Raw genomic sequence first — 18,721 nt, forward strand, 5'->3', positions numbered from 1 at the left:
GATAGTTATTCTCCGTTCTAAGTATTTTGACAAGTTTCAAATCAGGTTTCCTCTTTTGTTGTAAAGATAAAACAAAAAAGGAACCGCCACGTTTAACATTTTAAACAAAGTTCATTACACAGTAATATTTATTATTACCTTCTCATTTCTAAATAGATTGTGTGAAACAAAACTGATTATGTTTTCAAAATTACAACTATATAAATATCTTTTAGTTATTTTTGTAATTTTGCTATTGTCTCTTCGACGGATATTCATCATCTCCTTTTATCAATTAGATGTATTTAATTCAGTTAAACCTGAAATACAAATAGATATGCCAGAACATGTCGTATGTTTAGAGTTTTAAAACTCGTCAAAGATACCAGGCTTATAATTCAATACGTCAGACGCGTGTTTTGAATGCAAAAGAATCATATGTGATGTTCATATTTAAATAGTTAGTTGGTCAAAATACTTTATAATGTTGAAGTGCACATAATTACAATTTCAAAAAGTTGTGCAAATCTAGCTTTGATTGTAGAAACTGCATCGTTAATATTTATTGTCAGGACATGATCACTTACTAATAGGCTAGTGAAACTCTCAGGGACGAATCGTCCATCAGAAGTGACATTGACACAATGGTTTTAAAAACCTGTTTAATTCATTACGCTTCAAACACGTTCCATGCACACAAAACTGAAAAATGGTGGTAAAACAAAAATATCCAAAATTAAAAATGATGACCAATATGGTTACACCTTGCATTTTATCAGATTAAATCTGTATTTTGTATTTGTTTGCATTTCTAATGGTTTTATTTTACTAATTGTAGGTAATTTGCCAGAATGAGAGAATTTTTGTTATTACCGGTTATTCTTACATTCCTACAATTTAGACAGAGTCAATCATTTTCTGTTCAAAAACGACACACAAAGTCAAATTCAGATTTAGATAATGCTTTAGAAGTGTTGAGAAGAAAACGGAGACGGATTGATGATTCTAATATACGAACACTGTATGGAGATTTAGCAAGTCAGTATTTGCCTTATGATGAATATGTTCCAGGTGGATATAACGAAGAGGATGTTGAAAAGGAAGATTTAGCAGATCAGTATCAACTTGCTAAAATCCTCAATTCATATCAAGACCAATATAGAGATGGCACCGATAATACTAATACACAAGATCAGTCAAGTGAAACGGAAACACCAACAATTGAGGAAATTAAAGAGATGTTTGATGAGATTGATGAAAATGACGCAAAGGATAAAGTTGAACGCTCAGATTCAAAATCTGATAAGAAAAGTGATAAAATTTCACAACAACAAATGGATGAACTCTTATCTGAAGCAGCAAAAGTTCCCACTGATAATACAAAATCGTCAGTAGATGACAAAAGCAAAGGAAATACACCAGAACCGGTTTCACCTGACGAGCTGAAAGATGTCTTTAAAGACACAAAAACTCAGAAACAACAAAACGGTCGGGGGAACGCAAACGTCGGATCAATTAGTCAAGAATACGTTAATAATAACCAAGGCAATTCTTTACAAAAAAAGAAAAAACGTATGGCAAAGCGAGATAACAACTCAGAAAAAGAAGAAGAGACAAAAGATGAAATGCTTTTAAATCTTGTCCAGGAAGTACAAGAACTACGTGGAAAGGTTGCTAAACTACAGCTTGTAGAATATCTTGAAGACAAAGAGAATGACTATTTAGCATCTGCTTTGAAAGCAGCTACACTAGCTCAACTAGGAAAAGCTGAACCATATCTTGAAGATGAATACGGGGATATTCAGAAAGCTCTCGACATAGAAGAGACCCTTCAAGCCATTAAAGAAGCAACTGAAGGCTCAGAGGAAGACGAAGAGGAACCAGTTCAAGAAGTTACTGAAAAACGTAGTCAGCCGCCTTTTGAAGACAACCTAGGTGTGTGGTATGATGAACCTGTTCCTGGCCAAGAACAAGGTATTCAAATTAAGTTAAAATAAGTATATAGACATGGCTAAAATGAATAGGGTCTAAATTGTAAACTTGGAAATGGTTGTAAGGAATTGTTTCGTTATAACTTTATGTATGGTAAAATATCAAAATAGAAATACTGAACTCGGACTCAAAGTCAAAGTCCACTGATAAAACTAACAAAATCAAACGCAATAAACCAACAGAACAAGTGAAAATAACTGCCATACTCCTCGCTTTTTACGGACATTTTTCGAAGAAGATTGTGGGTACGACCTTATTTATAGCTAGCTTAGGCTCCCATTTGTATGACAGTTGTTTATAGTTGCGTTTTATTTACACGATGTACATAATAGGTTGACGTGACATTTATTTTGATCCAACTCTCAAAACAATGTAAACATACATCACAGACATACAACTTAACTGACTAAACATTCATATGTCTCAATACCAAATAATATAGACATCATTTCTTATATTTCTTCAAACAATAGTTATGCTGTTGTGAGATTAGACTTAACAAAATCAATCGTTTTGTACTTAATTGCAAGGTTTATTTCTTTTTACTATTCATATAGAGATGTGAATTGCTTTTTGAAATATTATCTTGCAAATAATAGAATCATTTAAAAGTGGTGTATTTGATTTTCATACTCTAACCATTTAAAAAAAACTTTTTTGTATCAACATTCAAGCAGGTAAAATTGACAGACTTAATTGGCCGTACTGAATACTAGTATCAAAATATATATGCTGCAATTGTCGAAGCAATAATATGGTCATTTTTTCTTAGTTGATAACTCGATACTGAAAACGACTCAGTTTAATTGTCATTAACCATACTATGAGTACTTCTTTAAGAACACGATTTGAAATTTATAAATCTTTCAAAATCAAAGTTTTTTTTTCTTCATTTTTGTCGATTGAGGGTTGTTTTTTATGGTCATTTTCTTCAGGATTCGAGTTGCCTAACCCACTTTAAAAAGAATATATTGTCATATTTGTGTCTCTGCCCTGATACACAATTTGATTTATATTACATCTTCGTATGTTTATTAAGTAGGCTAGCAAGAATGTATAATTTTATAAATACACTTTTGATTATAGAGCAATTCATTCATTAACGCTAAAACGATTGAATTCCTAATTTTGCAATTTTAACTTGCTCTGTATCAATATGTTTTATCCCAGCGTAAATAAAGGAAACGACAATTCGATTACAATCCGAGACATTTTAATGAATACTTTCACAGGATGTTGACCTGTATTATTGAATTGTTCACAGGAGATGCTCAGCAGAAGTTAGAGGACTTTGTGAAGCAATACAGACAAAGATATGATGTTGAAGACGAAAATGAAAATGGTAGGAATCATATATTAAAATGTTGGATGAAAGTTTTTCAGTAATTTGAAAATATATAACTAACCTAAGCATTGTTGACAGTACATGATTTCTATTGAACTATGTATGCCAATTTTATGTTGACGCCCGTTTGGGTTCCAAGCTTACCGAATGAAGGTTTTCAACATTTATCGATGTCAATTTATTAAAACTGCTGGTTCGGTACCGTCAGTTCCTGTAGTACCAATAGCACTAACTAACCAGCACATATATCCATATTTCAGACAAAGGACAAGGTGCGATGAGGAACCGTATTTGATCTTACGTTTTACTGAAATGTAAAAGGTTAACTTAAGGCTTCTATTTATATCTTTTTTAAAGATGAGGTGAATTAAAATTAAAAACTTTTTTTGTAGTAACGGAAAAAGTGCCCTTCTTCTTGTTTTCTTGAAAAATATAATTTGTTCATTTTTGTATAGTTTTTGGACCCGAAAATACAGTGAGCGAGCTACATGCACACACACACTAAATAGTAAACCACGATGTTTATATTTGTGACACGACTTTCCTGTAAATGTTTGTTTGGTTCTTACATGCGCTTAAAGTCATAAGAAACGAGTGACCGGTGAACAATAATGTTCTTCCAATTCTTGAACCAATGCATACAAACATCATAAACTCAGTCTTCTGTTCACGAATTTATCGTATATTTTTCGTGTAAATTTCGTTTAATCGTTATTTTTTTTTTCAATCGGTCAGTGTTGTTGTGAAAATATGGCAGGTAATTAAAGTTCGTGTTTTGACGCCGAAGTTTAACGATTGTCACCTGTTTGTCAACAATCGACAAAAAATCAACAAAAAGCATGGAAATTGAGCACGTGTTTAACATGTAAATTCGGATAATAGTTTATTTTATGGACATCCATGCGTATTGTGATCACCGGATTTTTACGAGATGGGTCACACTGGGGTCACTTTGCATACGGAAAATATGTCGGGGGAATTGCTTCCTGGAAGGAAGCAATTAAAATATAGTAAGCTTCTTCTAAATATGAATAAATTAAAGAATTTTCTTCAGAAAAAAGTATGTGTACGTAAGTTTTATAATGAAAACTATCCATTTAGTTATAAAAAAAACCTATGCATTATTTTTTTGATTTGAGGTTTCTTATGACCTCAATAATTTTTTAAATGATTCAATTATTGACGTTATTTGTATTACGATAGACGACGTTAACCGAACTACTTTCTAAAACCAATTCAAACAAGATGGCGAAAAAATAACACAAACAGGGGCGACGTTAAAATATTAATTTTCATTTGGCGTTCATCGTTCAGTTATATAATTAACACAATACATTCATTTGAATGATAATAAGATACTAAAGCAAATTTCATGGAGTACGGTTTTAAGTCGAGCCCGCGACTTTTATCACGGAAAGCTCGACATAGGGATAGTAATCCGGCGGCGGCGTAAGCTAACTTCTCAAAAGCTTTATATTTTAGAAGTTGGAAGACCTGGATGCTTCATACTTTTTATATAGATGCCTCATGTTACGAAGCTTCTGTGCAAGGTCCTCATCCCCGTCAGACAGTTTAACTTGACCTCGATCTCATTTCATGAATCAGTGAACAAGGTTAAGTTTTGGTGGTCAAGTCCACAAGTTTTTGTGTTTTGGTCTGTTTTTCTTAAACAACTATAAGCAATAGGTCTACTATATTTGTTGTATGTTGAATTGTTAGCTGTACATGTTTGCCTGGCAGGGTTTATCTGACCTTGACCTCATTTTCTTGGTTCATTGGTCAGTGTTAAGTTTTCTTGGTTAATGTTAAGTTTAGGTGACCGTTGTTATAAAGGATTATCAACATAATAACAATGATTAGTAAAGAAGGCTAGACATTTCAGCGTGTGCAAACTTGTTTTATGCATTAACAAAAAAACATATTCATTCTACAGGCCTATTCAATGGCACAAATATACAATTTACGTGTGAAAGAAGTCGGAAATATAAAATGTTCTTATCTCCATTTTAAAGAAATGTAAGGATTAAACGGTTTTATTAAAGAATTTGTAGGTGTATAAACTGGACCAGTAGGAGTGACTAGGCCAAGTTTATACACTAATATATTCCTTTTAACAGGCGGTTAATCCTATAATAACTAACGTGTGCGAGAAGTTTGCTATCTTTAACCAATAGACCATGAAACAATATGTACCACTTGTTTTTATACTGAATGTAGTTTTAAGCTATATAGAATGCATCGTTCGAGAGGTAGAAAATGTCCATGGATTGTGGGCAATTGAAACTGAAACAGATTTGAGACTTTATTAGAGACAAAAGTTTAGTGATAAGACTTTCTCAGTTTCAAAATATTTAAGTGCCTCAGTCATTTGATGGCATATCTCCGATTGCTAATGTTAATCTATTCACGCACCCTTTGGTCATATAGCTTCTCACTTTTTTAGTTTTTTTATACAATTTTTGTTGTTGATCGTTCGTGCTGAAGCTTTTAACAGGCGGTTAATCCTATAATAACTAACGTGTGCGAGAAGTTTGCTATCTTTAACCAATAGACCATGAAACAATATGTACCACTTGTTTTTATACTGAATGTAGTTTTAAGCTATATAGAATGCATCATTCGAGAGGTAGAAAATGTCCATGGATTGTGGGCAATTGAAACTGAAACAGATTTGAGACTTTATTAGAGACAAAAGTTTAGTGATAAGACTTTCTAAGTTTCAAAATATTTAAGTGCCTCAGTCATTTGATGGCATATCTCCGATTGCTAATGTTAATCTATTCACGCACCCTTTGGTCATATAGCTTCTCACTTTTTTAGTTTTTTTATACAATTTTTGTTGTTGATCGTTCGTGCTGAAGGTAATTCCGAACAAAAAATAAAATATTTTATAAGCTGCACTAAATATTTTTGTTTTCTTGTATGTTTTAATTGTTCATTCACATTCACTATACACATATCCTTCAATTGCTTTAAGTCGGGATTAATATTTTGAATATAACATTTTCATTGTTAACTCTTTTTTTAGGATATTCATTTGTCATGTTGATGATGTGCTTTGTCTATATGCCTTTTGTGTTTCTTTGATAAATGTCGTGGCTGGGTACTTACACATCCTGTTATTGTGTTACTGTGCCATGATATTTTTTTGTTTTCTTGTCATTTGTGCTAATGTGCTTTGTCTATATGCATTTTGTGCTTCTTTGTTTCATTTTTTTTTTCATAGAGATTAAAAGAGGGACGAAAAATACCAAAGGGACAGTCAAGATGATAACGCAATATTGACTGCTGTATCAATTATTTTGACATTGTTGGCTATTATGTCTGGTTGTTTTGTTCACACATCGTTGTCAATATAATGGAATTTTAAAAGAGTGTCATTCAAGGGAGAGGTTTAGCTCCCCAATTGTGAACTTTCCAACTCTATGTAGCAACATACTAGCACCGCTATCTTACGAAGTATAAATCTCCGAATTAAAACGATATTCTCGGGCTTGTATTTCCTATCATGATTTCCTTGATAGAGGGTTGCTGCTGACAAGAAAACTATTTAACCAAGAGTTCCGAATGGTGAAATTAACCCTTCGAAAATTTTACGGACGCCATCACGAGTTGGTTGACTGTTACGGAATATCCATATCACAGATGATATCGAATATGTTTCCAATGTCATTACTACAATCCCGTTCCCTTCTCGAATGAGACCTACCGAATTAGACTATTTGAGGGTTTGTAATAACATGAGAAACACGACAGTTGACAATTGTGGAGCAGGATCTGTTTACCCTTCCGGAGCAAATAAGTTCACCCCCACTTTTTGGTGGAGTTCGTGTTGCTTAGTCTTGTGATTTCTATGTAGTGTCTTGTGTACCATTGTTTGTCTGTTTGTCTTTTTCTTATTTAGCCATGAAGTTGTCAGTTAATTTTCGATCCATGAGTTCGAATGTCCCTCTGGTGTCTTTCTCCCTCTTCTAGCTATGAAATCAGGTTTAATCGACCATTTTCAACTCAAGAAAATGCCTGTACCAAGTCAGGAATATGACAGTTGTTATCCATTTCATTGCTGTGTTTCAGCTTTTGATTTGGCCATTTGATAGGTGACTTTCCGATTTGAAATTTTATCGGCGTTCAATATTTTAATGATTGTACTTTTTAGCTCACCTGGCCCTTTGGGCCAGGTGAGCTAAAAAGTGAGCTTTTCTCACCAAAAAGTGAGCTTTTCTCATCACTTGGCGTCCGTCGTCCGTCGTCTGTCGTCCGTCGTCGTTAACTTTTACAAAAATCTTCTTCAGTTTTTGGGTTATAACTCAAAAACCAAAGCATTTAGAGCAAATTTGACGGGATAAAATTGTTTATCAGGTCAAGATCTATCTGCCCTCAAATTTTCAGATGAATTCGACAACCCGTTGATGGGTTGCTGCCCCTGAATTGGTAATTTTAAGGAATTTTTGCTGTTTTTGGTTATTATCTTGAATATTATTATAGATAGAGATAAACTGTAAGCAGCAATAATGTTCAGCAAAGTAAGATTTACAAATAAGTCAACATGACCGAAATGGTCAGTTGACCCCTTTAGGAGTTATTGCCCTTTATAGTCAATTTTTAACCATTTTTCGTAAATCTTAGTAATCTTTTACAAAAATCTTCTCCTCTGAAACTACTGGGCAAAATTAATGCAAACTTGGCCACAATCATCTTTGGGGTATCTAGTTTAAAAAATGTGTCCGGTGACCCGGCCATCCAACCAAGATGGCCGCCATGGCTAAAAATAGAACATAGGGGTAAAATGCAGTTTTTGGCTTATAACTCAAAAACCAAATCATTTAGAGCAAATCTGACATGGGTAAAATTGTTTATCAGGTCAAAATCTATCTGCCCTGAAATTTTCAGATGAATCGGACAACCCGTTGTTGGGTTGCTGCCCCTAAATTGGTAATTTTAAGGAAATTTTACTGTTTTGGGTTATTATCTTGAATATTATTATAGATAGAGATAAACTTTAAACAGCAATAATGTTTAGCAAAGTAAGATTATTACAAATAAGTCAACATGACTGAAATGTTCAATTGACCCCCTAAGGAGTTATTGTCCTTTATAGTCAATTTTTAACAATTTTTATAAAATTTGTAAATTTTTACTTACATTTTCCACTGAAACTACCGGGTCAAGTTCATTATAGATAGAGATAACTGTAAGCAGCAAGAATGTTCAGTAAAGTAAGACGTACAAACACATCACCATCATCAAAACACAATTTTGTCATGAATCCATCTGCTTCCTTTGTTTAATATTCACATAGACCAAAGTGAGCGACACAGGCTCTTTAGAGCCTCTAGTTAATATTCATCAACTTGAATATTATGGGGTTAGTCACAATTATTGACTTCTGACAATGAAAATACAAGAATATACTTTGATTTGAATTAGAGAGGCTCTGAAAATCTTTAACTAGAATAAAATATTGGTTTATTATTCTTCCTTTTATAGCTCACCTGGCACAAAGGGCCAAGTGAGCTTTTCTCATCACTTTGCGTCCGTCGTCCGTCGTCGTCCTCGTCGTCGTCGTCTGTTAACTTTTACAAAAATCTTCTCCTCTGAAACTACTGGGCCAAATTAAACCAAACTTGGCCACAATCATTATTGGGATATCTATTTTTAAAAATGTGTCCGGTGACTCGGCCAACTAACCAAGATGGCCGCCATGGCTAAAAATAGAACATAGGGGTAAAATGCAGTTTTTGGCTTATAACTCAAAAACCAAAGCATTTAGAGCAAATCTGACAATAGGTAAAATTGTTTATCAGGTCAAGATCTATCTGCCCTGAAATTTTCGGATGAATTGGACAACCTGTTGTTGGGTTGCTGCCCCTGAATTGGTAATTTTAAGGAAATTTTGCTGTTTTTCGTTATTATCTTGAATATTATTATAGATAGAGATAAACTGTAAACTGCAATAATGTTGAGCAAAGTAAGATTTACAAATAAGTCAACATGACCGAAATGGTCAGTTGACCCCTTTAGGAGTTATTGCCCTTTATAGTCAATTTTTAACCATTTTTCGTAAATCTTAGTAATCTTTTACAAAAAATCTTCTCCTCTGAAACTACTAAGCCAAATTAAACCAAACTTGGCCACAATCATTATTGGGGTATCTTGTTTAAAAAATGTGTCCGGTAACCCGGCCAACCAACCAAGATGGCCGCCATGGCTAAAGATAGAACATAGGGGTAAAATGCAGTTTTTGGCTTATAACTCAAAAACCAAAGCATTTAGAGCAAATCTGACAATGGGTAAAATTGTTTATCAGGTCAAGATCTATCTTCCCTGAAATTTTGAGATGGATCGGACAACTGGTTGTTACGTTGCTGCCCCTGAATTGGTAATTTTAAGGAAATTTTGCCGTTTTTTGTTATTATCTTGAATATTTTTATAGATAGAGATAAACTGTAAACAGCAATAATGTATAGCAAAGTAAGACCTAAAATTAAGTCAACATGACCAAAATTTACCCCCTAAGGAGTTATTGTCCTTTAAAGTCAATTTTTAACAATTTTCATAAAATTTGTAAATTTTTACTAACATTTTCCACTGAAACTACTGGGCCAAGTTCATTATAATGGATAGAAATAATTGTAAGCAGCAAGAATGTTCAGTAAAGTAAGATGTACAAACACATCACCATCACCAAAACACAGTTTTGTCATGAATCCATCTGCTTCCTTTGTTTAATATTCACATAGACCAAGGTGAGCGACACAGGCTCTTTAGAGCCTCTAGTTTAGCTCACCTGGCCCAAAGGGCTAAGTGAGCTTTTCTCATCACTTGGCGTCCTCTGAAATTACTAGGCCAAATTTAACCAAACTTGGCCACAATCATCATTGGGGTATCTAGTTTAAAAAATATGTCCGATGATCCGGCCAGCCATCCAAGACGACCGCCATGGCTAAAAATAGAACATACGAGGTAAAATGTAGATTTTGGCTTATAACTCTGAAACCAAAGCATTTAGAGCAAATCTGACAGAGGTAAAATTGTTTATCAAGTCAAGATCTATCTGCCCTGAAATTTTCAGATGAATCTGACAACCGGTTGTTCGGTTGCTGCCCCTGAATTGGTAATTTTAAGGAAATTTTGCCGCTTTTGGTCATTATCTTGAATATTATTATAGATAGAGATCAACTTTTTATAACCAATAATGTTCAGCAAAGTAAGATCTACAAATAATTCAACATGACCAAAATGGTCAGTCGACCCCTTAAGGAGTTATTGCTCTTTATAGTCAATTTTACCATTTTTTTTTTCATTTTTGTATTCTTTTACAAAACTCTTCTCCTCTGAAACTACAAGGCCGAATTTAACCAAACTTGACCACAATCATCATTGGAGTTATCTATTTGAAAATGTGTCAGGTGACCCGGCCAGCCATCCAAGATGGCCTCCATGGCTAAAAATAGAACATATGGGTAAAATGTAGATTTTGGCTTATAACTCTGAAATCAAAGCATTCAGAGCAAATCTGACACGGGGTCAAATAGATAATCAAGTTAAGATCTATCTGCCCTGAAATTTTCAAATGAATTGGACAACTGGTTGTTGGGTTGCTGCCCCTGAATTGGTAATTTTAGGGAGATTTTGCTGTTTTTGGTTAGTAGCTTGAATATTATCAGACATAGATTACCTTAGCTGTATTTGGCAACACTTTTAGGAATTTGGTCCTCAATGCTCTTCAACTTCGCACTTTATTTGGCCTATTTAACTTTCTTGGATTCGAGCGTCACTGATGAGTCTTTTGTAGACGAAACGTCGCTGATGAGTCTTTTGTAGACGAAACGCGCGTCTGGCGTATATATAAAATTTAGCCATGGTATCTATGATGAGTTTATTATAGATAGAGATAAACTGTAAACAACAATAATGTACAGCAAAGTAAGACCTACAAATAATGATGAGCAAAATGGTCAATTGACCCTTTAAGGAGTTATTGTCCTTTATAGACAATTTTTAATAATTTTCATAAATTTTGTAAATTTGGGTATATTTTCATAAAACGTTTTTATCTCTAACTACTGGGCAAAGTGCATTATAGATAGATGTATTGTTAACAGTAAGAGTGTTCAGTAAAGTAATATCTACAAACACATCAACATCACTAAAGCACAATTTTGTCATGAATCCATCTGTGTTCTTTGTTTAATATGCACATAGACCAAGGTGATCGACACAGGCTCTTTAGAGCCTCTAGTTTTTTTATTATATTAATTTCCATATACCGTTCGGAATTAGCTGATTATTTGTGGATTCAACATAACAGTTTGGACACATGCAAACTACTGACGGAAATGTTAGTGTGACCATGTCTCTTTATCTCAGCCTTCCTATATGACAACTTATATATTTTTATCTTCTAAATGCACGATTCTGTTTGCATTTCAGATGTTGAAGATGAAAACATTGTTCCCGGAAACATGCCTGTTCCAGTCATCCCGACCACAGAGGGTAAGATATATTTTACAAATCGAAGAAAGAACGCATGTGTGTTGGGACCATTATCATTCTACCAATAAAAGACAATCTCATACGGCAATTGTTTATTTACAAAGGCAAACAGTTTTGTTAGTGAATCATTTGTTAAACAAGTACAAGAAACATGTCTGTATGCAGTATGTGTAAAGTGTTAAATATATATTTGAGGGACGTATATTTATACTTTACGGACGAGTTGGTTGACTGTTTTGGAATATCCGTTTCACAGATGATAGCAGATCTGTTCCTTGTGTCGTAACTACCATCTTTGACCGACTTAGACATATCATCTTACATGAGCAACATGACGGGTATCATTGTGGAGCATGATCTGTTAACCCTTCCAAAGCACCTGAGATCAGTTTTGGTGGGGTTGATGTTGCTCAGTGTTTGGTTTTCTTTGTTGTATTGTGTACTGTTATTTGCGTTTTTGTCCTCTTTTCCTTTTTGGCCATGGCGTTGTCAGTTTATTTTCGACTGTATACGTTTGAATGTCCTTTTGGTATTCTTTGCCTCTCTTTTATGGGATATTCGATAACTCGTTTCTGTGTGTATAACTTCAACTTCACACAACTGTTTTCATCTAAAGAAACTGTTAAAGCTTATTTGAAGTAATCGACTATATCAACTTTACTTTTTGAGGAAATATTGTTCTTTGAAAAAATTTGCGTGTATCGAGTTAACCCCCTGAATAAAATAATACTGTGTTCTTGACGACCTCCCAGCGGGATGATCGATAGAAATGATAAATTCTTATTTAGTATGTTAAATCATAGTGTCTTTTAATGTTGTTGGTGTTGTTTTGGGGTTTTTTTGTGGGGGGAGGGGGGACTTAGGAAATATTACACTGTATATTCATTCATGTCTTTTTTCTATACTGTACCTTTTAAGAAACTAGTGTAAAATATTATACGCTGTTTTGTGTTTGTGATAATTTTAGCAAAGATTTATTTTTGTAGATATCTGTCCACAGCTTGACCTTTTAACCTCAAACTGTGAGGTTGCTTCTTTACTCGATATTGACGATGAAGCAAGAGATTTGTGTAACAGACATGAAGTTTGTTATATCTGTGTAAGTAAACTAATAACATAGTATTGCAGAAAGGCAAGTATTGTTCAGCATTCCCTAGATTTTGATCTAAATGGCGTCTTGTTCATTTTCGCTTTGTACTTTGTCTATATGCCATTTTGTATTTCTTTTTTTTTGAAACAGTCATTTGTTTGACAGCGATTAAGATCATATTACAGTGTTTACTGCTGTACCCCAATTCTTGACGTTTTTTATATATTATATATGTCTGTTTGCTTTTGCTCACTTATAATTGTTGATTTAATGGAATTTATTGCGACTGTAATTCAAGTCAGAGGTTTAGCTAGCTATAAAACTAGGTTTAATCACGTCAGGAATATAACAGTTGTTTTTCATTCGTTAGATGTGATAGAGCTTTTGATTTGCATTAACACATAAAAGTAAAATCACAAAATACTGACCCCCGAGGAAAATTCAAATCGTAAAGTCTCTAATCAAATGGCAAAATCCAAAGCTCAAACACATCACACAAATGAACAACAAGTGTCATATTCCTGACTTCGTATAGGCATTCGAAAAATGGTGAATTAAACCTGGTTTTATAGCTAGCTAAACCTCTCACTTGTATGACAGTCGTTAATTCCATGATATTGACAACGATGTGCGAACAAAACAAACAGACATAATAGGAAAAAATGTTAAAAATAGGGGTACAGCAGTTAATATTGTGTTATATAATCTTCATTATAAAGACAAAAAAATATGTAACAAAGAAGCTCAAAAAGGCATATAGTACATTACATTATCAAAAATGAAAGACAAAAATTATCATGGAACAATAACTCAATTACAAGATGTTTAAGTACAAAGTCACGTCAAACGGATATCACGAAAAAACAGACTGAACTGTTAAAGTAAACTATGGGACGTTTACTTTAACTGTTTAGTCTGTTTTTCGTGATATTTTTATTAAGATGATCAACAACGTCAGTACCCAGAATTTATACTTGTCTTCAAGACAGTCGTGTATTATTTGTGAAGTTGGTACGGAATATTTCTGAACAATGTCTTGGTACCTTCCGATGAACTTTAATTAGAAGTTTACATCTTTGTTTATTCGACCTTTAAAGATGACATTTCCATTAGACCATTTATTAAATGGATAATCGTGAATATTTAACTTCCTGATACAGTATTACGGATGAAGCGATGTGTTTATCAGAAGATTTGCCTAATTTTATCATATTGTGTAACACGTTATAACGTTCGATAAATTGACTTTCAATACATTTGATGATCATGTGACAATCGATTAAAGGTTTTCCACATTATTATTCATCCCGTCCTTGCATTATTGTGCTTTGCTTCTTTTTTTTTTTTGGGCGGGGGGGGGGGTGGGGGGTGGGCTGGTGAGGGTCGAGTTACTCTTGCATGTGTACCTGTTGGTCTTATTTTTTTGACATGGCGTTGTCGGTTTATTATGTCTGTTTGTTTTGTTCACATATGTGATCAATGATCATCAATGTAATGGAGTTTTAGATTACCTTAGCCGTATTTGGCACAACTGTTTTGGAATTTTGGATCCTCTATGCTCTTCAACTTTGTATTGTTTGGCTTTATAACTATTTTGAGATGAGCGTCACTGATGAGTCTTATGTAGACGAAACGCGCGTCTGGCGTACTAAATTATAATCCTAGTACTGTTGATAACTATTTACACCACTGGTTCGATGCCACTGCTGGTGGACGTTTCGTCCCCGAGGGTATCACCAGCCCAGTAGTCAGCACTTCGGTGTTGACATGAATATCAATTATATGATCATAATTTTATAAATTTCCTGATACAAAACTTTGAACTTTTCGAAAAACTAAGGATTTTCTTATCCCAAGTATAGATTACTTTAGCCGTATTTGGCACAACCTTTTTGGAACTTTGTATTGTTTGGCTTTATAACTATTTTGATATGAGCGTCACTGATGAGTCTAATGTAGACGAAACGCGCGTCTGACGTACTAAATTATAATCCTGGTACTTTTGATAACTATTATGAGACTGTCTTACAGTGGGATGTTTGCCTAGCTATAAAATCAGGTTCAAACCACCATTTTCTAAATACGGAAATGATTTCGAAAAAGTTGAAAAGCCATTTTTATTGTGCAACTTGATTCATCGTATTCATGGTACCGATGTTTGTTATTTCTAGCCAATTTAAAAGTTTTATAAGTCATTCCTACAAACATCGTCATTGAAAATTATCGTTCACATGATAATGCTATCATAAAAATTTGCGTTCTTAACAGAGAAAGCTTTTAACTAAGGAAGACGACAACGATTAAGAACGTATTTCTGACTTACGATCTGAACGTTTAATGTTATCGTTTTGTAGCATATCTAATTTTATATGATTTGATTTTATTTTTTTATACAGTCGTGCGTATGATTCGAAAGACTACCTAAATCATGTTAATCAAATATTTTTTTTTACATTACTTCTTCTAATTTGTTGTTTTGTTCTTACCTGTTTCTGAGCTTTTGTCGGTAAGCCTAGTTTAATATGCAGAGAAAATAAAAAAGAAAAAAAGAATAAGAAGATGTGACATAATTGCCAATTTAAAAACTAACCTTCACGTCCAAAGGAAAAACATGTCAATGATCACCGTACGGCCTTCAGGAATGAGTTGAGCAAAATTCATACCATATAGATAGCTATAAAAGGTAGGCAGGAAAAAATGTGAAAGATATTTGGAATGATATGTATTACAAGTATAATGTTGCTTTATAAACAAAAATGTTTATTTCCTAGGGTGAAACTGTAGGATTAACTCAACAAGACTGTGATACTGGATTCCGATCAGAAACAGTGGAGAGATGTAGAACCAGTCATTGTATACAGTCCGGCGCAGAGTTCTTGTGGTTTATCAAACAAGACCACAAATTCACCAACAGTTTCATTGAACAATGTGATGCTGCATGCGTTAAAAAATACATCGTTGGTGAATAGTATTTATCATTAGTGATTATTGCACACTTGATGATAAATATGTGTGATGTGATATACATGATAATGAATGAAAAGTTAATTGGCATAAAATGCAGGGTTAACATGAAAGGCAAAATGTCCAAACTTATTTCAAATTTCCTATATTATTGACAGTGTATATACATACTGTATACATACAACTTTAAGTGTACAACCTTTCCTCTCATTAATTTTATTCCCCAAATTACATTCCATAAGCAGAAGCTTTAAAGATGGCATTCAAAGTTGGCATTTAAAAAAACATGATCTAAAACACATTTTTTTTTAAACACAAAAAAACACAAATATATCTTTAAATATTTGGTACAGGTTCTGATGAACACTATTTGACCCAATCTGACTGCAACGATATTTTTTAAATCAAGTTAAAACTTGAAAATTGAAAAGTGTATAACAATAAATGCCTATTTCACAAAGCATGATGCTACGTCCTAATACCTCTAAATAAACTTCAATGGTTTGCTTATAAAGATATATGTTGTGGTAAGTAACATTGTGTGTTTTCTGCTATCTGCAAAAATAATAACGTTTTTTTGTAAAAAGAAAAAAAATATACGCAGTATTCGTTTGAACTCTATGACTAAGTTACTTTTAGTATTTAATTCTGTAACCAAAGACAGATAACTCTCCGTAAAATCAAAATATTTATAGTAGGAATTATTTAGACATCATCATGAAAGTTCAACTAAAACGTCAAACAAAATTAAATTGGAAAATAATTATGCATTTCAATCATACGTCTTTTTGTCTTCACAGCAAAGCAAATACACAAACTAGAGATAGATTTTATATTTGACCAATAGCTATAGTCTAGTATTTGTATGCTTTGTTACCAATGTGTTTTTCTGAATAAAGAGATTATGAACGTTTGATGTCTGTAGATAGAGTTCGTTCGCTGCTTTTTCATTTATTTTGATTAAAACATATTTTGTCAGGTAAAAAAACATACCTGCGATTCGCACCAGTGCATATCAAGATATTATCAAAACTGATGGTAAAAAAGTAGCTGTGTCATTTCACTGGATTTATTTTCATCCATATTCAATTCGAGTTTTGGACAGGAATATAGATAAACATTCCCTGTTTTAGGTCATGAAAAATTTATGAATTGGTTGAGCAATTCCTTCGAAGATGCGTTAAAGTCAAATTATACTGTAATACAAAGAAACAGAGTCAATATATTTCCCTGGTGCACAGTTTCAAGAAAAAAAACAACAAAAGAAACGGTTACTATGGTCTCATACTGTGAATATACAATAGTATACGTCATAAAATATGTTTCAAAAGATGTAACAAAAGAAAATAAACAAAATGACAATAATACATAAATAACAACAGACTACTAGCAGTTAGCTGACATGCCAGCTCCAGACCTCAATTAAACTGATTGAAAGATTATGTCTTCATCATATGAATATCAGGCCTAATCCCTTCCGTTAGTGGTTTAGTATCATACTTTCATAAAATATATGAGAAGAACATAACCCGTGTCATGCCAAAAACTGTTTTTTTTTTTTAAATAAATGTGTTTAGTTCCGATGCAAAGACCCTATAAGTGAATCAATATTGGAGCCAAAATATGCATTCTTAATAAGTCTGTTTAAAGGTTTTGTAAGCTTTTGAGGTGAATACTGACATTTTTGTGCTTTGTAAAGAATATTACCATAAAAGATTGGATGTGAAATACGTGAACGTATAAGATGTCTGCATGTTGAGTTATATTTACGAACTATTTCCTTATACCGATGATAAAATTTAGTAAATGTTTTGACTAGTTTGTGATATCGAAAACCCTGGTGTAATAATTTTTCAGTAATACAAAAATTCTCTCGTTAAAATCTAATACTTTGTTACAAACAATAGTACACATGACACAACATAGAAAACTAAAGAATAAGCAACACGAACCCCACCAAAAAACAAGGGGTGATCTCAGGTGCTTCGAATGGCTACATAAAATACGGGTAAAGTTATCTATATCTGGGGTAAAAAAAATCCTTAGTATTTCGAAAAAATTATACTTTTGCAAACAGCAAATTTATTAAAATGAAGGCGTGATGAAGGCCATACCTTGACCTATAATACTTCTATAAATTGTTATTTGGATGGAGAGTTGTCTCATTGGCACTCATACCACTTCTTCCTATATCTATGTAATTGATATTTATGTGAACACCGAAGTGCTGACTACTGAAATAGTCATTTTGGATCGATTAATTATTCTACAGGTGAAAAAACTATAAACCAATCATTTTTCCAAAAGGTTATCTGTTAATTTGTTTTGAAGAGTGATTTCTGACGGAAGTTATACCTTTATTATTTAAATTGTCACTGATTCATCATCAATTCTGAGACTCTGTAAATCACTTGAACTTTAAAATGTAATTATGGCAACTACAATACCATTTTTTAAGTTATACAATCTTATATCCTGCATAGGCTCATACTATTTCTCTTTCAAGAGCCTGTAAAAGTACGTCTATGCACCAATATCATGGTAGAATGTTTACCTTTAACGGTCCCGAAGTCTAAGACATTCTGTATAGGCTCAACTATGTGTGGATGCTGAATAACAGGACTATGTTCCACTTAAGATAACTCAGCAATTAATTAAATAGATCAGCAACATTATACCAATCATGCTGGTTCTATCCGTTATGGTCGGTCGGTGAGTATTCATCCACCAGCACTGGTATCGACAAAGTTTCAAAATTAGAAACTCCTTGAAAATATGTTTCCAAAAAGAATGTGATTTCAATAACCTTTTATCGCATTAGTCGTTGGTTGAATTAATTTTCGACACTTACAAAT

The 18,721-nt window shown here is 33.3% G+C and overlaps 1 protein-coding gene across 1 annotated transcript in view; it reads left to right on the forward strand.

Moving 5' to 3' along the window:
* LOC143067034 (uncharacterized) overlaps window positions 1-16,064 on the forward strand; it is a 40,812-nt gene extending 24,748 nt beyond the window's left edge. The window contains exons 2-6 of the mRNA XM_076239970.1: window positions 818-1,953; window positions 3,236-3,313; window positions 11,750-11,812; window positions 12,799-12,911; window positions 15,674-16,064. Coding sequence (XP_076096085.1) covers window positions 831-1,953; window positions 3,236-3,313; window positions 11,750-11,812; window positions 12,799-12,911; window positions 15,674-15,871 — 1,575 coding nt within the window. The 5' untranslated portion in view covers window positions 818-830 and the 3' untranslated portion in view covers window positions 15,872-16,064. The remainder of the gene's footprint in view (window positions 1-817; window positions 1,954-3,235; window positions 3,314-11,749; window positions 11,813-12,798; window positions 12,912-15,673) is intronic.
* Window positions 16,065-18,721: the final 2,657 nt, after the last annotated feature.

Source organism: Mytilus galloprovincialis, chromosome 3, assembly GCF_965363235.1.
Source record: "Mytilus galloprovincialis chromosome 3, xbMytGall1.hap1.1, whole genome shotgun sequence".
Classification (NCBI taxonomy): domain Eukaryota; kingdom Metazoa; phylum Mollusca; class Bivalvia; order Mytilida; family Mytilidae; genus Mytilus; species Mytilus galloprovincialis.